Here is a 24543-nt window from a genome sequence, read left to right as displayed (position 1 = left end):
AGAGATGATGAACGCAAAGGGACAGGTGGTCTGAGGTGCATTTGTGTCAATGCGAGAAGTGTAGCAGGTAAGGCAGATGAATTTAGGGCTTGGATTAGTACCTGGGAATATGATGTTATTGTTTTACTGAGACTTGGTTGAGGGAAGGGCAAGACTGGCAACTAAATATCCCAGGGTATAGATGCTTCAGGAAGGATAGAGAGGGAGGTAAAAGGGGTGGAGGAGTTGCATTACTGGTCAGAGATGATATCACAGCTGTGATTAAGGAGGGCACATTGGAGGATTCGAGCACTGAGGCAATATGGGTAGAGCTAAGAAATAAGAAGGGTCCAGTAACATGTTGGGACTTTACTACAGGCCTCCCAAAAGTGAGCATGAAGTAGAGGTACAAATATGTAGACAGATTATAGAAAATGTAGGAGCAATAGGGTGGTCGTGATGGGAGATTTTAACTTTCCCAACATCGAATGGGACTCATGTAGTGTTGGAGGCGTAGGTGGAGCAGAATTTGTAAGGAGCATCCAGGAGAGTTTTTTAGAGCAGTATATAAATAGTCCAACTCGGGAAGGGGCCATACTGGACCTGGTATTGGGGAATGATCCCGGCCAGGTGGTTGAAGATTCAGTCGATGATTACTTTGGGAATAGCGATCACAATTCCGTAAGTTTTAGAATACTCATGGACAAAGACGAGAGTGGTCCTAAAGGAAGAGTGCTAAATTGGGGAAAGGCCAAGTATAACAAAATTCGGCAGGAGCTAGGGAATGTGGATTGGGAGCAGCTGTTTAAGGGTAAATCCACATTTGAAATGTGGGAGTCTTTTAAGGAAAGGTTGATTAGAGTGCAGGACAGACATGTCCCTGTGAAAATGAGGGATAGAAATGGCAAGATTAGGGAACCATGGATGACTGGTGGAATTGTGAGACTTGCTAAGATGAAAAAGGAAGCATGCATAAGATCTAGGTGACTTAAAACTGATGAAGCTTTGGAGGAATATCGGGAAAGTAGGACAAATCTCAAACGCGCAATAAAGAGGGCTAAACGGGGTCATGAAATATCTTTGGCTAATAGGGTTAAGGAAAATCCCAAAGCCTTTTATTTGTATATAAGGAGCAAGAGGGTAACTAGAGAAAGGATTGGCCCACTCAAAGACAAAAGAGGGAATTTATGCGTAGAGTCAGAGGGAATGGGTGAGATTCTTAATGAGTACTTTGCATCGGTATTCACCAAGCAGAGGGACAAGACGGACGTTGAGGCGAAGGATGGATGTTTAAATACTCTAGGTCAAGTCAGCATAAGGAAGGGGGAAGTTTTGGGTATTCTAAAAGGCAGTAAGGTGGACAAGTCCCCAGGTCCAGATCTATCCCATGTTACTGAGGGAAGCGAGGGACGAAATAGCTGGGGCCTTAACAGATATCTTTGCAGCATGCTTAAGCATGGGTGAGGTCCCGGAGGACTGGAGAATTGCTAATGTTGTCCCTTTGTTTCAGAAGGGTAGCAGGCATAATCCAGGGAATTATAGACCTGTGAGCTTGACGTCAGTGGTAGGCAAGCTGTTGGAGAAGATACTGAGGGATAGGATCTATTCACATTTGGAAGAAAATAGACTTATCGGTGATAGACAGCATGGTTTATGCAGGGAAGGTCATGTCTTACAAACCTAATAGAATTCTTTGAGGAAGTGACAAAGTTAATAGATGAGGGAAGGGCTGTAGATGTCATTTTCATGGACTTCAATAAGGCGTTTGATAAAGTTTCCCATGGCAGAATGATGGAAAAAGTGACGTTGTATGGGGTTCAGGGTGTACTAGCTAGATGGATAAAGAACTGGCTGGGCAACAGGAGACAGAGAGTAGTGGTGGAAGGGAGTGTCTCAAAATGGAGAAAGGTGACTAGTGGTGTTCCACAGGGATCCATGTTCGGACCACTGTTGTTTGTGATATACATAAATGATCTGGACGAAGGTATAGGTGGTCTGATTAGCAAGTTTACAGATGATACTAAGATTGGTGGAGTTGCAGATAGCGAGGAGGACTGTCAGAGAATACAGCAAAATATAGATAGATTGGAGAGTTGGGCAGAGAAATGGCAGATGGAGTTCAATCCAGGCAAATGCGAGGTGATGCATTTTGGAAGATCTAATTCAAGAGCGGACTATACGGTCAATGGAAGAGTCCTGGGGAAAATTGATGTACAGAGAGATCTGGGAATTCAGGTCCATTGTACCCTGAAGGTGGCAACGCAGGTCGATAGTGTGTTTAAGAAGGCATACAGCATGCTTGCCTTCATCGGACGGGGTATTGAGTACAAGAATCGGCATGTTACAGTTGTATAAGACTTTGGTTAGGCCACATTTGGAATACTGCGTGCAGTTCTGTTCGCCACATTACCAGGAGGATGTAGATGCTTTAGCGAGGGTGCAGAGGAGGTTCACCAGGATGTTGCCTAGTATGGAGGGTGCTAGCTATGAAGAAAGGTTGAGGAGATTAGGATTGTTTTCGTTGGAAAGACGGAGGTTGAGGGGGGACCTGACTGAGGTCTACAAAAGTATGAGAGGTATGGACAAGGTGGATAGCAACAAGCTTTTTCCAAGAGTGGGGGTGTCAATTACAAGGGGTCACGATTTCAAGGAGGGAGGGAGAAAGTTTAAGGGAGATGTGCGTGGAAATTTTTTTTACGCAGAGGGTGGTGGGTGCCTGGAACGCTTTGCCAGCGGAGGTGGTGGAGGCGGGCACGATAGCATCATTTAAGATGCAAGTAAACAGATATATGAACGGGCGGGGAACAGAGGGAAGTAGATCCTTGGAAAATAGGCAACAGGTTTAGATAAAGGATCCAGATCGGCGCAGGCTGGGAGGACCGAAGGGCCTGTTCCTGTGCTGTAATTTTCTTTGTTCTTTGTTTGTTCTAACTGATAGAGGTCAGGATATTCAGGCCCCAATAGGGTTGAGTGCAGAGAGGCAGATGGGCATAAAAATTCATATCACGATAGTGAGTGACACAAAGGCCTATTAAAGCCTTTTGCCAGAGGCTGTTGAATTTTCCTGTCAGCCATTGGGCTCCCCCACGGCATTGTGGACTAGGCCAGCTTGGCTGTAGTCAGCCTCTTGTGCAGGCAGAGGGGGGGGGGAATACTAATTGCCTTCCTAGCCACAGCTATGCTTCATTCAAAGGGTTTCCCCTCCACAATAGTAGTCCAATTGCTGAAGACACCCACTCACCTGAACCGCAGGCTTCTGCTTCTTCAGTTTTGACTGACCTCTTATTGGCTCCTCCATCTTGGAGTGCCTGCCCACCATCCTTAATTAGTTTGTGAGCCTGCCCGCTGGCCACTCATCGGCCAGTTTTGGGAAAATCACTGCCGGCTGGATGTTCCTCACAATGGTCACCATTGTGATCGCCATGACGTTGGAGTCCCGGCCAAAGAGAAAATGTCCTAATTCATTACTGTGATGAGTCAGCAACTCCATTATTGTTGTAACACCCAGCTACTAGACTGGGAGACGGTGTACTGGCTAAACCCTTGCCTTTCTTTACCAAGCAATGCTCAGTTATACAGTTGATGTGGTGGACAGTTTGGACCCCAGCCTGTACTTGCCTTGAGACTATGATTAGACGGAAAGAGTGTTCAATTTTCCCTAGTTTTTGCCTTGAGGTATGAGCGGGATGACAATATGAGCTAAAATCCCAGCCTGCATATTAACTGGCTTTGCCCCATGTCCTGTTATACCTTTGGTTACCAGTTCTCTGGAGATTTTTCTCTACCCCAAGTTCTGCTGCACTGTCCCAGATTTGATCAGAGCATTTGGAATTTCCCATAATTGGATTGTTCTTCCTTTTTTTCCCAGGAACGCTGTACTGTTACACAAGGCACAAAATGAATGCAAAGGGTGACAGTTCATTGGTCACAAAACGATGTGTCTCCCTGGAGGAGTGTTTATCTGTTGGGTGCACGGAACCTGATAATGAAGGAAACAAGGTGAATAGGTGCTGTTACACATTCCTATTTCAATAAAATATTCCACAATTGCTTCAATAACTGTTACCCTGTGGCTGAATAAAAAAGATCTACCATTTTAATTGGAGCTGAAAGGTGAACCTGGGGCCTGCTGCTCGCCCCAACTCACCAATTTTAGGCCCAAGCCAGTTTAACGCCTGGGCTTCACGGTAACACATTGGGCTTGGTTCCTGCACAAACCCGCAGGCAATTTGTTTTCAGGAGGGGAGGGGGAATGGGAGTCAGGCGAATGCACCGAGAACCCATCGCCAGGGACAGGTGATAACAGGCCTCAGCTGTCAAATAGGTTCGGGCGGAGGGGGGTTAGTAAGCATTTGCGATTGGGAAAGGGAACCTCGGGGTCCCAGGTTTCTCCTTGGGGCTGGGACCCCCATCCCTCCTGGCTCTCACAGAAACCTCTCATGTAACCAATGTTCTTACCTTTCAGCCCTATCCTTGATCGGCTGCTCCTTTGTGGCTGGTGCGAGATCATCGACAGCACACTAGGCCATGCTTGCAAAACTGGCGTGCCCCAGCGAGGATTAGGCAGATGGATTGCCACAAATAGGTTAAACCTCCCCGCCCTTACCTCTCCACAGGAATGGGGGGGATTAAAATTTGGCGGAACTATTTTCTCTAGTTTTTGCCCGGGGTGGGTGTGGGATGGGGGTTGGCACTTTCAAGCCAGTTAGAGTACAAATGAACTCTGAAACAATGATTGTCGAAACTGCTTGGGAAATAGGCGATCGGCTGTGCAGCATCTTTGCTGTTTCTGGAAGTTCTCTGAGTACAGACGTTAGAGGGTACCAAGGCTCACTCCCCGCCCCATCCTCATAACCCCACCTAACCAGCACATCTTTAGATCCTGAGGGGCAATTTTTAGCATGGCCAATCTACCTAACCTGCACATCTCTGCACAGTGGGAAGAAACTGGAGCACCCAGAGGAAACCCGCGCAGAAACGGGGAGACAGCGCAAACTCCACACAGACAGTCATGTGGCGCAGTGAGGCAGAAGTGCTAACCACTGTGCCGTCTCAGGTTTTAAGGGGTGCCACATCGAAACAGGTAATTTTTCTTTTGCACAAGCTGTTCTCTCTCCTGCGCCAAATAATTGTTTATTGGGCAGCACGGTAGCACAGTGGATAGCACAGTTGCTTCACAGCACAAGGGTACCAGATTAGATTCCTGGCTTGGATCACTGTCTGTGTGGAGTCTGAAAGTTCTCACCGTGTCTGCATGGGTTTCCTCCTGGTGCTCCGGTTTCCTCCCACAGTCCAAAGATGTGCAGGTTAGGTAGATTGGCCAGGCTAAATTGTCCTCAGTGTCCCAAAAGATTAGATGGGGTTACTGGGTTACGGGGATAGGATGGAGGTGTGGGCTTAGGGAGGATGATCTTACCATGGGCTGGTGCAGACTCGATGAGCCGAATGGCCTCTTTCTGCATTGTAAATTCTCTGTCTAATTCGATGTCTATGTCTAATGGTACGAGAGGTTACAGAAAATAAGGAAGAAAATACCCTCCCGAATAAACCTAATAATGTTCGATGTTGTCTTTTTCAGATCTGCACCTCATGTTGTGAAGGGACAATCTGCAACCTCCCATTACCTAGAAACACGTCCCAGGCAGTATTTGCAACACTCTCTCCTATCAATCAAACATCTCGACATTTGTTTCAGTCTGCAGTGACTTTAACGTGCTTCAGTCTTCTATTCCTGCTTGTTGTATAGCTGGTGCTATTTTATGCTTTCATGTACAGCATTGTCTAACATAGTATTTATTTTTGTATGATACATTTATACAGTGAAATATCTTATATGCTGTAAAGAAGGGTTATAATGTTCTAATTTTCCTCATATTAATTAAACTGTTTTCTGTTGAAAATGTACGCAATTTTTAAGTTTAGGAAGAGATTTTGAAGGAGTGCAAGATTCTGAAAATTCGAAGCCAGAAACCAATACTTATAAGTTGTTTATCGCTTAACATGGTAAAGAAATGAGTATTCAACATCAAACATTTGCACAGAATCAGTATTCTGAGGTTACGCAACATGCAAACGATCGGGTAAAGAAAATTATTATTTACAAATTTTCCAACTGAAACTCCAATAAAAAAAGTTTAAACAATGAATAAGAACACACAGAAGTCTTAAAAAGTATTTTCAACCATAGAACCAACAATGGCATTCACCTTTGTGTCATGTTGGGTGTTCCGCCATACAGACGAACCAACACGGTTGCAGATGGTACAACTCTGTTTTATTACTATCAATAACAACATCTGTAAACTTATGACTGTGGTTCGTTCTTTACCCTTTAACCTGTGGACCCAGCCCTTACACTATCTTAGAGAGGCACTCAGCACATGGTGTATGGCTGAGTGACTTGCTGTGAGCTCTGTACCCTGAGCTGTCTCCTGCTGGAATGAGCGGGAACTGTGGTGTTCCCCGTTTTATAGTGCGTGTGCTCTTGCTTGTGATTGGCTGTGATGTTGCGTGTGTGTTGATTGGTCCGTTGATCTGTCCATCAGTGTGTATGTATGTTTGCACCATGATGTTTATCTGAATATCATGACATCCCCCTTTTTTACAAGAATATGTGCGTATGTGGTAATAAATATAGATGTGTACTGAGTGCAGCTGAATGTGTGTGTGCAATATCTACAACATGTTTATCTGAATATCATGACACTTTGAACTCTGAAGCTCTTGTGTAAGGGTTTTTCATCCCCTGTCTTCCTCACTATTTTTTCACACACTGGGGACTTCTTGCAAAACAAGAACGGTCCTGGTTCTTGTCTCCTCCCTGCCCCCTCTGCCCAACTCCCAGAACCACTTTCAATCTTACAAGTGAGAGGTGGGATACTGCAAATTTAGCGAGTTATCAAAAAAAAAAGAGTTCCCCTGAAGCTGAGGATGTAATCCTAACTCTGGAATTCCTGCAAGTGAAGCTGTGACTTGTCGGGCAGTAGCCCTCACAGAATGAGAGACAACAGAGTGAATTGTCATGGAAACTAGATTTACTTCAAGCTGATATTGAGTGCAGTGCTGAGGGTGTGCTGCACTGGCAGTGGTACTATTGTTCAGCAAACAGGAGACAATTAAGGGCAACAAAGTAAGGGTATTGGGGCATGTTTACTGGTTCCTTAGCTGACATGTCGGTCGGATCTAACAACATCTGGAGAAAAGCTAGGCGGTGAAAAGTACAAGTCTGTAGGGGCCCTGACTAATTTTTCTCTACATCCTGATGTAGGAACAGAAGAATTCACCCTGTTGAATCGAGATTCCCATACATCCAAATATTTGACTCATTCAGAACCATCTGCTTGGTTTCTTTTCACAGAAAGGCTGAGATTTGTTTGGATGCAAAATGACGGGCAGTTGCGTGGAATTAATCAAAGCGTTCATTGTGCATTGTACCCATGACATGTATTAACTTTTGATTTTTTTTCTCAAGTAAAAGTTGCTCCAGTGCACTCCTAATCCAGACAATGCTGCTACCACCCAAATCAACTGGTGAGATAGATATGAATCAGCTTGAGACGATGGTACCTGTCACTCCTCCTGTCAAAAGGAGATCAGGGGCGGGATTCTCCGACCCCCCGCCAGGTCGGAGAATCGCCAGGGCCTGGCGTGAATCCCGCCCCCGCTGGTTGCCAAATTCCCCGGCACTGGATATTCAGAGGGGGCGGGAATCGCGCCAGTCGGCGGGACCCCCCCCCCAGCGATTCTCTGGCCCGCGATGGGCCGAAGTCCTGCTGCTGGAATGCCTGTCCCGCCGGCGAGAATCAAACCACCTCTTCCCGGCGGGACTAGGCGGCGCGGGTGGGCTCCGGGGTTCTGTGGGGGGCACGGGGCGATCTGGCCCCAGGGGGTGCCCCCATGGTGGTCTGGCCCAAGAACGGGGCCCACCGATCCACGGGCAGGCCTGTGCCGTGAGGGCACTCTTTTCCTTCCGCCTCGGCCACAGTCTTCACCATGGCCAATGCATAAGAGACACACCCTCTTGCGCATGCGCGGGGATGACGTCAGCAGCCGCTGACGCTCCCATGCATTCGCGGACTTCCGCCGCCCGGCGAAGTCCTTTCGGCCCCGGCTGGCGTGGCGCCAAAGGCCTTTCCCGCCGGTCGGCGGCGTGCCCACCACTCCGGCGCGGGCCTAGCCCCTCAAGGTGAGGGCTTGGCCCCTAAAGTTACAGAGAAATCTGCACCTTTGGGCGGCCCGACGCCGGTGTGGTTCATGCCACTCCATCCTGCCGGGACCCCCCGCCCCGCCAGGTAGGGGAGAATCCCGCCCCAGGTTCCAAGTGGGTGGGAAAGAATAACATCTTCTTTGGCTGCTTCCATTTACCTCTGAGAGAGCAGCAGATTTGATACTCACTTAAGATTAAATATCTGACACAAGTGATCAAACATCTTCAAACGTTTCAGGCGAGGCATGTCAGATTCACAGATTTCATGAAATAAGTTTTCACTATTAACTAACTGAGGAATTTTAAAATTTGATTGCCAGTCGTTTCTACACATGGAAGTCCTTGCTATGGGAAACCTTAACCTCTACTTAAGAGATAGCAAACTCACCGATTTATATATGTTTCAGCCACCATAAGAAGATACAAAATAGAAGCGGAGGTTAGACCATTCAGCCTCTTGAGTCTGCTCCACCATTCAGTAAGATCATGGCTGATTGGATTGTGGCTTTAATTCCACTTTCCTGACTGCCCACCATAATCTGACTCCCTTTAGATCTGTCTAACTCAGCCTTGAGTACATTCAATGACCCAGCCTCCACTGCCCCCTGGGGTAGTGAATTCCAAAGTTGAAAGAGGAAATCCCATCTCATTTCCATCTTAAATGGGGAATCCCTTATTTTGAAACTGCCCTCCCGAGTTCAAGATTCCCTCATAAGAGGAAACATCCTCTCAGCATTTACCTTGTCAAGCTCCCTCAGAAACTTGTTTCAATAAGGTTGCCTCACATTCTTTGAAACTTCAATGACTATTGGCCAGGCTTGCTCAATCTTTCCTCAGAGGTCCCCACTAACTTTGTAATCTGCCGACGCAAGGTTGCTAACTGTTTATCCTGGTGTACTATTCATTATTTCTTTAGAAGAGGGGAGGGGAAGAGGCAGAACTGGCAATAGCTCAAGTGATGATAATGCAAGTACCAAACATTGATAATCTGAAGAATGAAATGAAAATGGCTTATTGTCATAAATAGGCTTCAAATGAAGTTACTGTGAAAAGCCCCTCACCGCCACATTCCGACGTGTGTTCGGGGAGGCTGGTATGGGAATTGAACTGTGCTGCTGGCCTGCCTTGGTCTGCTTTAAAAGCCAGCGATTTAGCCCAGTGCTAAACCAGCCCCTTTGAAGAAGCCTGCAAATCAATGTTTTAATACTTTTACCAGTCACAACGTATTGGGCAATAAATGGGATAATCAAGCTAAATAAAGAATTTTCATTTACATCACACATTTAATGACCTCATGGTGTAAGAAACGCAGCGGTTAATTTGTGCACAGCAAGCCCTGAAAAACGGTAATGGCCAGAATATCTTTTTTACATGTTGGTTGAGTAAGAAATATTGGCCAGCAAACCTGTTGCAGTCTGCTGCCCTTTAAACAGCGCCATGGGGTTTTCTTCTGCTTTCACTTAACAAGGCAGCCTCATTCAAAACATAAAGCTCGCCGACAGGGCAGCACTCCCTCTGTACTGTGCTAACGTGCCAGTATAGATAATGTGCTCAAGCATGCATGGTGAGTGATGGCATGATATGAGGAGAACGGGACAAAGGGGATCAGGGGTTATGGGGAGAAGGCAGGAGAATGGGGATGAGAAAATATCAGCCATGATTGAATGGCGGAACAGACTCGATGGGCCGAGTGTCCTAATTCTCCTCCTATGTCTTCTGGTCTTATGCAAGACCATCAAGAAAAGGGAGAAAGAAAGATGGGGACGAAGCAAAATGCAAAACACTAAACGCTGGAAATAACTTCAGAAAACGCTGCAACCACTGATGATGTGTAAAATGTTGTTTGTTTAGGGTAGTGGGTGCCTGGAACTCGCTACCGGAGGAGGTAGTGGAAGCAGGGACAATAAGGACATTTAAGGGGCATCTTGACAAATATATGAATAGGATGGGAATAGAAGGATACGGACCCAGGAAGTGTAGAAGATTGTAGTTTAGTCGTGCAGCATGGTCGGCACAGGCTTGGAGGGCCGAAGGGCCTGTTCCTGTGCTGTACATGTATTTGTTCTTTGTTCTTTGTTCTTTGTTTGTTCATCCTCCTGTGAAGTGCCTTGAGGTATTTTACTACTTTAAGGGCACTATATATATATATGTACAAGTAGTTGTTGTTAATGGTAGAAATATTTGGCAAACTGGTTATGATATTGTGGTTGAACTTTATAATAATAACATAATAAGATTATCATTCTAATTTGGCAACCACCTTGACATTTGGAAGTATGGGCAAAACGAAATGAAAATAGATAGACACTCATAATAGAATATAATAGTCCTCTTCACATATTTTAAGTGACAGGTTTACCTCAGCTGAGAAGGCGAGTTCATCCATTTCAAAACGGACCCAAAATGATAGAGTGGCTGAAACCCCCAGTTTGGTTTCAATATATATTTTTTTAATTTTTCCAATTAAGGGGAAATTTAGCCACCTACCCTGCACATCTTTTTTTTTTGGTTTTGGGGGTGAGACCCACACAGACACGGGGAGAATGTGCAAACTCCAAACGGACAGTGACCCAGGGCCGGGATTGAATCTAGGTCCTCAACGCGGTGAGGCAGCAGTACTAACCACTGCGCCACCATACCGCTCTTTCGTTTCAATAATTACACCCTCTATTAGACACAACAAAAAACCCCAGCAGCTCCCTTTGAAACCATTTTGAACCACTAGCCTTGTGGGATTGCCAGCTCATCTCGCAGTTAATTTCACCCTTGCTCTTGTCCAGAAGATCAGAGATTCCATGCAACGATTAGTTTTCAGCAGAGACCAGCACTTTTAAAGCAATACTGAGACAGTGCTGCATTGTTACTCAAGTTTTGATTCCTGCATGAGATGCTAAATTGAAATGCTGGTTGCCTGTTCAGATAGGGACTGGGAACTATTTACCTGATAGTTGGGCTGTTATTCTGGAACCTTGCACATGGTTCAAATGGGTTTCTCCATCCAAATCTATTTTATGATGTTCCTCCCTAAGTGACTCTCTTTCAGTGCAGTAGCCAGGGTCAGGACACAGAACTATAATTGATGCATGTGACCAATCTCAGTACCCTTCTGTCACTGGATATGGGGCAAAAATATTACAAATTCAAACCGGACTAATTTACATCTTTTGATTTTTATACATTTGCCTCCATTGAAAATCTAGAGTTTTGTCATTCCAAAGGACACTGTGTGATTTGGACCATTTGCAAAATTCACTACCTTGGTAAAAATCCAAACCCACCTTTGGCTTTGGAAATCCTGAAAATAAATTCAGGAACTGGATTCCTAATCTACCCAAGGCCAAGATGCCAGCTGGGCCTTTCTGTGCACAATGATTCATTACCAAATTACGTGTAAACCAATGTCATTTACTGTGTGAGGTAAAGGGACATTCTGGGTGAGGTCATTTGACAAAGAGCTGCATAGCGCCTCTTACAGTTTATTGAAGGAACAAAGAGGAATTTGGCTGGTCAGAATTTATTTAGTCGAGTTGGAATCAATTAGATTGTCAAAATCGATTCAAAACCTTCAACAAAAGATATTCAGCAAGTAATGAGTCAAAGGACTGTTTCACACAGCAAGTTGCTGTAGCCTCTGTTTTCTAATTGAATCACCACTTGCAACAAGGCCCTTTCATTTCTGCCATTACAATCCCTTTACTTTGGAATGACCTTTGAAGCAACATTTTAATAATTCTGGATGTCAAGCAACAATCTAAAAGTAACCAAATACTCCCCATGGACAACACTTGGAAAGGCTTTGAAGGAACAGATTACTGTTTTGGTGTATTTATTTGATTGATCACACATTTTGCAATGTAAACATTGTGCTTTGCTAATGCAAACAGTACGACTAATGAAAAAATGCATCATGCATACATGCAACAACGTAAGTGCTTTATTTGCCAAACCTGTGACTCAGATTATTTTTACTGAGTACTAATTTCAGTAATTAATATATAGATTTAATAATTGCCGCACTCCTATTGCACTGCAATAGCGGATTATACTTCATTCCCTGTTTAAAAAGTACAAACAGCAAAAGGTCTGCTGGCACCTGCACTCTATGTGACTACCTGTGGTGATTAAGTCAATCATTTTTGTAATAGCTATTCGTTCACCTATCGTATGTATAGTCAACCGACTGGAGTGCCAAGTTTTTTCATCACAATTCCACCTGTGTACTTCATGTTAAGCAGGAGTAAATAAACATGGTTGCATAGTATATTGTAGATTGCTATGTGTATTTATGCTGCACACATATACAGAGCACTATAGGGCAGGCCATGTGACTTTGAGACTAAAATCCATTGCTGTTAGTGACCATATACGGGCAACTTTTCTATTGCATAATTACTGTTGACTTTATGAAATAGTGGGTACGATTTAACCACTGCATTGTGCCCAGTTAAGTAGCGGAACATGTCTAAATCAGGATTCGAGCCGATCACAAACCAGTTTGTTATCTATTCGGCACATTCCCAGTGGTGAGTTCTGGATCACACCAATTAACCCTATTAACGAGATTGAAGTCGAATGCGACGACGTCCCGGGAATTAACCGGCTCCCCAGTGAGAAATCACACGGGCATCGTTTAGTACTTTTTAAAAATGTGAAACTGTCGCAATGGTTGCTAAGGGGCACTGAAGAGGTGAGTAGCCATTTCCATTTCCTGGCATGCAGCTCAAGGGCACTGGGGCTGCTGCCCCACCCAGTGCTTGGGGGCACGGGGGGGGGTGGTATCCAAACCCAAGCCATCTTTAAATATTGTGGAGACCCATAACAGGGGCAACTACCGCTGCTGCCCGTCTGTCCTACCAAGCACTTCCAGGACAGAGCCCTGTTCTTGGTTCTGTCCTAAAGGTCACTTTAACTCCCTTTGACTGTGAGCAGCCTCTGGCTGCACGGCAGAAAGCTATTGCTAATGAGGAATTGGCCTTGTTAGTTGTGAGAGCACTTTACCACTGCAGGTTATGTTTCCCGCTTGCCCCTTCTTGTGGATGCAAATGCCTGGAGGCTGCTATTGATGTTTTCTTCCTTTTCTGTATCTGGAAAAAAGGACAATTGTTTCTAAGATACCTGGGTCCTGGAACACCCGGTTCAGGTGTACGTATGAGTCTGAAGGCAATCCGGTTTGAAGCAAGAAGACACTGTGGGACCTGGTGCGCGACATTGACCCAAATGGGCCACCTGATAACACCATTGAAGAAATGCTTTTGCAGATTGGTGATGCATTTGTTGCTGGTATGGTGAATGCTGTGTGTAACAGGCCTGTCACCGCGGGTTAAACATGCGGAAGTCAAGACTGTTCAACTGCACCTTGAGCGCCAGTGGAATATGTGGATGTCAGGATTTGGTTCTGGTGAAATTGGGCCATGTGGGAGGGTCTGCACAGTGCGCCTCCTGGATGGAGAATGGCACTGATATGTGGAACAATTAACATATTGATGGACAGATCATTTCTACGACAAAGTTCTGAACATGATAACACATTCTCAGTCTTATCCTCCGTTTCTGTTGAGGAACCTGTGAGGGGTGATATTGTGTGGTTGGTTTTTTTGTGACAATGAACTGATATAGTTTGGTTTGGGTCCCGACATGCGGCCTCGTCTGAGGAGGAGGATCCGGATCAGGAAAATCTGGAGGATGACCTTCGTAAGGAGCTGCAGGAGGTGCCTGCAAGTTTCCCTGCAAGGGTCCGGCATGTCCGGAGGACCAGGGAGGGCCTGAACCTCACCTGATTCTCATAGGATGAGGCTTTGCTCACCCTGACCCCCCCGAATCCATCCCTTCTTACCCCAATCCCCCTTCCACTCCCCAGCCCTCATTCTCCCCAATCCCCCCGCCTCCCATCCCCCTTCTCCCCACTCATTTCCACTGTCCGATTACCCTGTCCCACCCTCTCAGGGTCTGTGTAACATCACTCCAGGGTGAAGGGCCTGTGTCAGCACTGTCAGCGGGTGAATATACAAAGCAGGAGAGTGATGATCACTCACTGTGAGGAATGCTCTGGCGTTCCTCAGTTTCTACAAAAGTCTGGCTCCTGTTTTTCTGCTGACAGAGCACTCACACACATCCTCTGAATGGGGTCAGCATTGAGGGCATTTGTTCTTGGACCACAGTGCCCGGGAGAGGGGTGGGGGGGTGGAGCAGAGGTCAACAGGGGGTGGGGATGCAGGCAAGCCCGCTGTGAAGATTAATGTGACAAGAATCTTCACATGTATCAGGTGTAACATGTTTCTACTGTGAATATTTAACATTTCCACTCCTCCTAGCTACAGTGCCACCTCACCCCCACCTGCCCAGTGCCCACTCAGTGATCCTCCCTTCTTGATCTTTCGTGGTCCAATACTACATCTAGGTGTGTCCCCAGGATGCACATCAAAGTTGGAATGAGCCTGCTGCTTTCCGCACCCTGGGGCCTTTGATGCCCTTGGTGGAGGTCCTCTGGAGGGCCCGGAGCCAAAGGGCCCCAGCTGATTTACCGGTGTCACTGTGCCAGCCTGTTCTGCATGCTGCCTTTGAGATGCACCATTGTCAAGAGGGGGGGGGACTCAGAAGAACTGGAGACCGCCGTCGACACCTTGGTGGCAGGCCCCAGGCTGGCCTCCAGCACTTCCTCCTCCCGAACAGTGCCATAGGGCCTTTGGGGGGGGGGGGAGGGGGGGGGGGTTGTCTCCATGGGACAGAGGCACAGTTGGAATAAGCTTCAGAGGCCTCACCGTGATCTGGCTCTGCCAGTCCTGGCAGATCCCCATTGACTGCACTTTGGTATCAACGCCTTCAGCAATGCTCCACAGTGACTGGGTCATACTTTGGAGTGCCTTGGCAATGTCCACCTATGTCTGGAACATATCCATCATGATATCAAGGCCCTCAGCCATGGTCATCACAGACTGAGCCACGCCCTGGGCACCATCACACAAGATAGGGATACTGTGCTCCAGGCTTTGCACTGTGGCCGCCATCCTGGCAGTGTTGGTCTCGGTGCCATGCACTGTTGGCATCATCTCCTGCACCTGTAGCCTTTGGGACTCCTCCAATCAGCTATTCACTTGCTGGAATGTTGCTAACATCCCCTCCTGAATCTCACGGCTGTGTCCATCATCTGCATCAGCTCTGGGATAACCCTGTCCTAGGATTCAGCTGTGTCCTGGGATCCAGCCGACCTCCAAGTGCTGTCTCCCTTGGAGGGTCCTGCCCCCACCTAATGCACATCAGCAACTCTGTGGTGCTCATCAGATTGTGCCCCAGAAACATGTCCACTAATGTTGCCCACCGAGGTGTGTGTCTCTGCAGCGGTGGAAGGTGGGGATGATAGCCGTGACACATCGATGGTGGTCTCCCCGGACCTCTCCTCCAAGGTGGTCTCTTTGGTGGCAGAGGAGGGAATGACTATGGATGGATAGGCCCCATCAGATGGAGATCCTGCAGGAGAATGAACATGTGGTCAGTGAGAGGGTAGGATCATTTTGTCTGATATGAATATCTCGCTTGAGACATCTGGGTGAAGGGGCAGTGAAAGCTCACCTCTGCGGAACAGGCCAACCTCGCTGTCAGTGATTGCTCTCTCCTTAAACAACCCACGACTTCCAGGGCCTGTTCCTCATAGGGGGTGAGAACTCGAACCTCAGGTTACTCTGCCCCCGCGCCACTCCCACGTCTTTGCCCTTTCCTGGTCATTATGGGCTATCTTCTCCTGCGGGAACAAAGAGAGGGCAATGTGAGCCGCATGCTTGAGAGGTCAGGGGGGTCCAGAGCAGCTGGCATGTGTGGGCAACACACATGGACATGAAGGGGTTGTACTGATGGGCGCTAGAGGGCTCTGAGGAACAAGCACGAAGATCAGGTGTGGGGAGGGTGCGAGGTGTTAGCTAGTGACTTTGGGGGGTGGGGGTGGGAATCTGAGGGGTGGCAAGCGGAACTGATACCAGCAAGGAGGTGGTAACTTATCCTTACAGCTCTGTGGAGGTCGTCGGTCCTCTTCCGACATTGAACTGTGGTCCTCCTGGTCATGCTGCCCACACTGACAGCCGCAGCCACTGCCTCCCAGGCGGTATTGGCCACCCTGCTGCTGATCATCTGACCCCTTCGGGGTACAGAATGGCCTGTCTAGCATCCAGAGCGTCGAGAAGCCTGGCCAGGTCGGCATTCCCAAAGTGAGGAGCAGGCGCACTGCTATTGTCGTTTCTTGACTGGGAGTAAGTGCTGAGGGAATGTTTAAAAGCAGCGTCCTCTTGTTAGTGGTGAGATGCTGAGGCACGAGTCTGGTGTATTAGACAGTGAGACAGCCAATTAAATACGGGCCACGATCTCGTCAACGCAGCCGTCGAGAAACACCCCGCAAATTGCGGCAAAATGACACTTAGAAATGTTTCTCTTAAATCGCGCCCAGTGTCTTTTAAAAATTATTACTGGATCGTTGTGTGGTTGTACAGGAATGACACAGGTGATAACTTCAACAGTTTATTCAAAGGTCCTCGACTGCACCTGTATGCCCTGCCTATAGCCACGTGGAAGTCACTTCCGGCACCCTCCCCAACATCGCATATCACTACCGGTGCACAGGTCATATGGCAATAGGTGAATGGATGCACATTCTATATCTTCCCCATTTTTAGTTGAAATTATCTACAACAGCATGCAAAGAAAAATACCAAAATGGCAGTAAAAAGAATAATGGGAAACTCAAATACACAGAGCCTGAACTTGAGCTAAAAATAAACTAGCACAAAGCCCATACCTGTCTCTCCCCCCACCCTGCCCTTTCCAGGAACACATATATGTATATATATGTATAAGTTGGTACATATTCCTTAAACTTGAAATTTGATCTGCCCATTCACGAGTGTTTAGTCACACAACTCGGCTGTCCGTGGGACTCAGCCGGGTTATTGTGGGTTAAAGTGCGGATCTCATGGGAAAATTCATTCTCCATTGCAGACCATCCTTTCATGATGATGTCGTGGAGTTGCTTGCTTTTGTGGTCTGTTTGAAGGGCAGTTTTGAGTTCATTGGTTTTCCGCAATGACAGCACTCGGATTGTAATAATGTTGATGTTCTCAGCATGCTCAGTGATGGATAGCTGAGCCGTGGAAAGGGCATCTGCTAAGCGGAGTTCCTTACCTCGCTTGTAGATCACACTGAGGCTGTAGTCTAAAAGCTTGAGCACCATTTGCTGTTGGCATGATGATGCAGTCTGGAGAGGCTTTTTGAGAATGGTAATGAGCGGCTGGTGGTCAGGTTCAATGTTGGCAGGTTGGCCATCAATGAAATCATGAAATGGCAAAAACAAGAGCAAGAAGTTCTTTCTTGGTCTGGGCATGGCGGGTTTCCCTGTCAGTGAGGGGCCTTGATGCAACAGCCACTGGTCTACCATTCTGGATACTCACTGCTCCAAACCCATGCTGATATTCACCTGCCGATAACACTACAGTATTGTAACACGAGAGGGGCTGAAAGCAGGTTCTTGAGTCTGTTGAATGCCCTTGTGGTGCTCCTCCCACCATCATTTCTCATCCTGGTGGAGATGTTGACGCAGAGGTGCCACCACTTCACTGTCAGAAGGACTAATAATAATAATAATCTTTGTTATTGTCACAAGTAGGCTTACATTAACACTGCAATGAAGTTGCTGTGAAAATCCTCTCGTCCCCACACTCTGGCGCCTGTCCGGGTACACTGAGGGAGAATTCAGAATGTCCAATTCACCTAACAAGCACGGCTTTCGGGACTTGTGGGGGGAAACTAGAGCACCCGGAGGAAACCCATGCAGACACGAGGAGAAAGTGCAAACTCCGCAAAGACAGTGACCCACGCTGGGAACCGAACCCGGGACCCTGCCGCTCTGAAGCAACAGTGCTAACCACTGTACTGCCATGATGCCCTAAACATTGATAGATAATTTGTCATGTTAAGGAAACGCTGCCGTGAATATTTGTCATCCAGAGCAGACATCTGCCGTAAAGCCTTTGTCATGTATAGTAAGAAGTCTTACAATACCAGGTTAAAATCCAACAGGGTTGTTTCGAATCACTAGCTTTCGGAGCACTGCCCCTTCCTCAGGATTCACCTGAGGAAGGAGCAGTGCTCTGAAATCTCGTGACTTGAAACAAACCTGTTGGACTTTAACCAGGTGTTGTGAGACTTCTTACTGTGCTCACCCCAGTCCAACACCGGAATCTCCACATCATGTTTGTCATGTGTAGTGTTATGTACTCTGGGATAACACAGGCTGCAACTCCATGTAGCTTTGACCAAAAGATACTCCAGACTTTGAAGTAAGTTCAATGTGATTTATTGAACCATTAGCACAGTTCTCTATGAGTTCGATTCTCCTGCTAATCTTGCTATAGTAACTCAGTCTAACTAACCAGTCTGCTCTAAGCCACGTGGTGGGTGTGATGCTTCTGATCTGTCCCTGTCCTACTCTCTCAGTGTCGCCTGTGGAAAGAGACAGAGCATGTGTGCCCTGTCCTTATATATGGGTTGTGTAATGCCCCCTTGTGATAGTGTCACCTCAGGGTGTCTTGACTGCCCATTGGTCGTGTCTTATTCTATGTGTTCATTAGCTGCATGTCTGCATGTCAAGATATCTCTGGTGCTCCCTCTAGTGTTTACTTATTTGTAGTGTATTTACATTAACCCCTTGTGTATTTACAGTGATGTATATCACCACATCATGCATATTCATTGTGATGTTATCTGCTTCAGTGGCAAAAATAGGAAGGCAGATTATTATTTGAATGGGTGCAAACTGAGAGAGGTGGATACTCAACGAGACTTGGGTGTCCTCATGCATCAGTCGCTGAAGGTAAGCATGCAGGTACAGCAGGCAGTAAAGAAGGCAAATGGTATGTTGGCCATCAAAGTGAGAAGATTTGAGTATAGGACTAGAGATGTTTCACTGCAATTGTATTAGGCCGCACCTGGAGTATTGTATACAGTTTTGATGTCCTTATCTGAGGAAGGATGTTCTTGCTATGGGGGGAGTGAAACAAAGGTTTACCAGGCTGATTCCTGGGATGTTGGGACTGTCATATAAGGAGGGACTAAATCGGTTAGGATTATGTTCATTTGAGTTTAGAAGAGTGAGAGGGGATCTTATAGAAACTTACAAAATTCTAACAGGATTAGACAAGGTAGATTCAGAAAGAATGTTCCCAATGGTGGGGGAGTCCAGAACGAGGGGGTCACATTTTGAGGACAAAGCGTAAACCCTTTAAGACTGAGGTGAGGAGGAATTTCTTCACCAAGAGAGTGCTGAATCTGTGGAATTCTCTACCACGGAAAGTAGTTGAGGCCAAAACGTTGTGAAATTTCAAGAAGGAATTAGATATAGCTCTTGGGGCTAAAGCGATCAAGGGACATGGGGGGAAGACGGGATCAGGGCATTGAACTTGATGATGCTTGAACTTGCTGGTTTCAAGAAGCAGTTAGAGTTGACACTTAGGACAAACTGGATCAAAGGATTTGGGGGAAAGCAAGATTAGGCTATTGAGTTGGATGATCAGCCATGATCATAATGAATGGGGGAGCAGGTTCGAAGGGCCAAATGGCCTCCTCCTGTTTCTAGTTTCTATGTTTCTCTATCTGGGTCTAGCTTCACAACATCGGCAGTCAGCAGGTGGCCCATGGAGGTGACTGCACCAACTCTGAATTTGCATTTGGCAGGGCTGAGCTTCAGCTGCGTGGTCCTAATTCTGTCGCGGGCCAAACAAAGATATTAATCATACTCCTTCACTGAGCACACCCAAATTAAGATGTCATCAATGATGGAATTCACAAGGTTGCATCGCAAAGAGCTGCTTCATAGACCTTTGGAAGACGTCACTACCAGTGGAAATACCATTGGGAATGAGTAGGAATCTGTAACCTTCGACTGGAGACATAAATGTCGTAAGCCTCGAGGATTCTTCATCAAGCGGGATTTGCCAAAATCCGCAATTTACATCAACCTTAGCATTGGGCATGTCCGCTATGACCTGTTCAGCTCTCTTCTTTCAGTAGTGAGGTCTCAGAAGTGTTTTGGTAAGGTGAACTGGGTGGATACAGATTCTGACTGTGCCATCTTTCCTCACTGTAGCTACCAATGCGGAAACCCATTCTGTGGCCTCACTTATGGGGGGCTACAACACCCAGTCTTGTCATTCTGTCCAGGTCATCTATTATCCACCCAGTCTTAAAATAAATTTAGAGTACCTAATTAATCTTTTCCAATTATGGGTCAATTTAGCTTTGCCAATCCACCTACCCTGCACATGTTTGGGCTGTGGGGGCGAAATCCACGCAAACACGGGGAGAATATTGTTATGGACCAGGGTTTAGAGAACCCCAAAGTATATCATGGAGTTCACCTGACCCACAGCTTTTAATAGATTGTGGTATGGGGAGCACACGGCCCACTCTACAGGTGTGGTACAGCAGAAATCGAAAAGTATTTTTTTAAGCAAAACGATGTTTATTCTATGAACTGAAGTTAACCTTTTTAAAACATACAGTGAACATCTTAGCAACCATCAATTGAAAATGAAAAATGAAAATCGCTTATTGTCACAAGTAGGCTTCAAATAAAGTTACTGTGAAAAGCCCCTAGTCGCCACATTCCGGCACCTGTTCGGGGAGGCTGTTACGGGAATTGAACTGTGCTGCTGGCCTGCCCTGGTCTGCTTTCAAAGCCAGCCCTGTGCTAAACAGCCCCTTATTCAATACAACCCCCTATTCAATACAATTCAAATACAACCCCCAAAGAATACAACACAAAGTAATCCTGAAAAAATTCCCAAACAACATTCAGAAGACAAAAGACCCTTTTAGCACCAAGATCAGGTTTAAATTCACTATTGAGAGCAGTTACCACTTTGAAGATCACCAAATGACCATTCTGCAGAGAATCATACACATCCTGCTGTGATTTCAGCTGCTTCACAACTAAAATGAAACCAAACCCACCCTGCAGCAAAAAGCCGAAAGCGAAAGTAAAAAGCTGACAGACAGCCCAGCTCCACCCACTCTTTGACATCACTGCAATAATAAACACCCATTTCTTAAAGGTACTCTCGCTACAGATATTTATACACACACATATATTCACAACCATTTCTTAAAGGTACTCTCACATGACACCTCCCCCCAAGAAAAAAAATAAACTATCAACTTCAAGATGGTTTCATTTTTCACCTTTTCACTGTCCTTTAAGAAATGCACACAGTAAATATACTTTTCGTTTAAAAAAAAAAAGCACACGCAAATATGTATAATAATACAGTCCATTTTTTTTTCTTGTTCCTCCAACTGGAATCCTTCTCGATTGACAGTCTCTTTGAACAAAAAGGTCTTTGCATGATCCATCAATTTCTCTACGCCTCGGCATTTCTCTTTAAAGTCAGATACTTTAGTTCAATCTGATCACAGAATCCCTTGTAATTCTCCAACAGATGAGCATTGGTTATCACAGCTTTCAGGCAGTCAAATGCCTGTTGAAATTCCACTGTCCAATGGGATTTGTTACGCTTCTTGAGCAAGTCCGTCAGTGGAGCGACCCCACTGCTAAAATTCAGTACATATTTCCCGTAAAATCCACTCATACCAAGAAATCACATTATTTCCCGTTGTGTCAAGGGTATCGGAAACTCCCCAATAACTTTTGTTTTCACATCCCGTGGGACCATTCGACCCTGTCCAATTGTATGGCCAAGGAAAGTGACTTGGGCTTTTTAAATTCACTTTTGGCTAGGTTCATTACCAAACCCGCCTCCTGAAGTCAATCGAATAACTCCATCAGATGTTTTAAATGTTCTTTCCATGACGATGTATGCCGCACATTTGGGTAATCCTGAAACAACTTTGTTAGTTAACCATTGAAATGTGGTGGGGGCGTTTTTCATGCCAAGTGGCATAACTTTGAATTGGTATATACCATCTGGAGTCACAAAAGCTGAAATCTCCTTCGCCCTTTCGGATAATGGTTCCTGCCAGTAACCTTTAAGTAAATCCAGTTTGGAAATAAAAGCTGATTGTCCCATTTCTCAATGCATTCCTCCAAACGTGGGATAGGATAAGAGTCCGTTTTTGTAACTGCATTAACCATTCTATAGTCCACACACACTGATGGGTACAGTCTGGTTTAGGTACTATCCCTTTGGGTGAGCTCCATTGGCTGCAGCACACTTCAATTATGCCATTTTTAAGCATACTCTCAATCTCTTTGTTTTCCTGTGCCAATTTTGAACGGTTAAGTCTATATGGATGTTGTTTCACTGGAACAGCATTTCCCACATCTACGTCATGTATAGCCATTTTAGTACTTCCCAATTTATCGCTACAAACTTGCCCATGTGATATCAATAACTCTTTCAGGTCAGTCCGTTATTCCTCTAGAAGGAAACTCAACAATTTATCCCAATTTTTAAGAACATCTTCATTTTCCAATTTAATTTGCGGTATGTCAATTTCACAGTCATCTGGATTTGGTTCGTCACTTTGAGTTAGTCATTAAAACTTCCTCTTTTTTCTCTTCTTCCCTTTCAAAGTGCCTTTTAAGCATATTCACATGACACACTCGGTGAGTCTTCCTTCTATCTGGTGTTTTTACCACATAATTCACCTCACTTAATTTCCTTACAATCTGATAAGGTCCACAAAACCTTGCTTTTAAAGGTTCACCTACCACTGGTAACAATAGGGGCTGTTTAGCACAGGATTCTCCTTTCCGGGCACTAAGTCCCCACGCCGGCGGGAAAACCGGCGGCAACGACTCCGGCATCAACAGGCCCCCAAGGTGAGGAATTCTCACCTGCCTCGGGGGTTAGGTGGACGCCGGAGTGGTTGGTGCCGCTCCAACCGGCACCGGAGGGATTGCGCGAGTTTGCGCATGTGCGGAATGGCCGTCATGCTCTCACGCATGCGCGGAAACGCCGGCGTGATTCCGTGCATGCACAGATCGGCCTTCGTATTTTGGTTCCCTTCTCTGCGCCGGCCATGACAGAGCCCTAAAGGGGCCCGACGCGGAAGGAAGAAGCTCCCCCCACGGAACAGGCCCGCCCACAGATTGCTGGGCCCCGATAGCAGGTCAGGTCACCATGGGGGCCCCCCCGGGATCGGACCTCACCCGCGCCTACCCGAGTACCGCCCCCGCTGACTTACTTGCCAGATCCCGGTGTGTGGGATAAGCCGGCGGAACTTGCCAAAAATGGACGGCTGCTCGACACATCGGGGCCTGGAGAATCGCTGGGGGGGGGAGGCGCTGCCAATGGCCCCCGACCGGCGTGGCAGGAATCCCGGCCCCCACCCAAAAAGCGGCGCCAGAGAATAAGGCAGCCGGTGTCGGGGCGGCAGGGCAGGATTGGCGCCGCCCCCCCGGGATTCTCCGACCCAGCGCCAGGACGGAGAATCCTGCCCATGATCTGTCCACCACATGCAACAAGGTTCACTTTGTTGGTGGAATCAAGTGAAGCACAGCTCGATTTTCTTCAGCAGCCGCTTCTACAAAACATTACATTTATGCCCCAATATCAATCTGACTTTCAGTGTGGCATTGTTGTGGGCAATGTGGAGTGTTGTGAATATATTGCCCTTTTCAGTGATTAGGTCAACACTTTTGCAGTAGAATGCTTCCAGGGGCTCAAGGTTTTGATTTATCTCCAGCTCATTCACTTAGTTTAATTTACATGCTAAGCTTTGGGGAGGTAGCTGGCTGCAACATGTCTTGTGAAAGTAGGCTTGATATGGTTGATATGGCTTTGATTGACAACACTTGTGCTTCTTTTTTGTGTGGCTGCTGGCTGTTGTAGTTTGAGCAGAGTGTGTTTTGTACTGAAAAGACTTAAGCTTCTCTTCTTAATTCTTTCATGCTCCTCTCGGACCGCTCATGCAGCATGTAAATATTAATGGCAGATTCCGAAGTTAAGTTTTTATTTCACGGAGCAACTGCTTACATACACTATTGTTCCACACACTATAAGTTCTCTTACAAGTTCATCAGTAAGAGCACCAAATTCATACTTATTTGCCAGAAGTTTCAGTGTTGAGACAAATGACTGTATCGATTCATCGGATTTCTGACCAACAATGTTGAAAGCCTGTCTATCCATGATGACATTTTTTGAGGGCATTCAAATTTGTTCAAATTTCTTCAGTAGTACCTCAGGGCCCTTATGGTCTTCCCCCTCCTGGAATGTGAACGATTCCGATTTCCCCACAGCCTCCGGGCCCGCCAGGTTCTGCAACATGTAGGCTTAGACTTCCTTCAACTTGCCGGACGGACCGATATAGCAATACATGCGCCATTCCTTCTCAAACTATTTCACGTTGTTGGCAATGTT

The 24543-nt window shown here is 46.4% G+C and overlaps 1 protein-coding gene across 6 annotated transcripts in view; it reads left to right on the top strand.

Annotated features, from left to right (window-relative positions):
• Window positions 1-12446, top strand: part of lypd6 (LY6/PLAUR domain containing 6) — a 340700-nt gene extending 328254 nt beyond the window's left edge. For 5 of the 6 annotated variants that reach the window (XM_072471187.1, XM_072471215.1, XM_072471196.1 and 2 more), the window contains 2 exons: window positions 3848-3978; window positions 5558-12446. In XM_072471187.1, the coding sequence (XP_072327288.1) occupies window positions 3848-3978; window positions 5558-5725 (299 nt within the window). In that variant the 3' untranslated portion in view covers window positions 5726-12446. Of the gene's footprint in view, window positions 1-3847; window positions 3987-5557 lie in introns of all 6 variants that reach the window. The other variant, XM_072471222.1, reaches the window with a different exon arrangement.
• The last annotated feature ends 12097 nt before the right edge of the window (window positions 12447-24543 follow it).

The sequence above is a fragment of the Scyliorhinus torazame genome, chromosome 2 (genome assembly GCF_047496885.1).
Source record: "Scyliorhinus torazame isolate Kashiwa2021f chromosome 2, sScyTor2.1, whole genome shotgun sequence".
Taxonomy (NCBI): Eukaryota; Metazoa; Chordata; class Chondrichthyes; order Carcharhiniformes; family Scyliorhinidae; genus Scyliorhinus; species Scyliorhinus torazame.
Note: the sequence above shows the minus strand (reverse complement) of the source record. Positions and strands in the feature narration are given on the sequence as shown.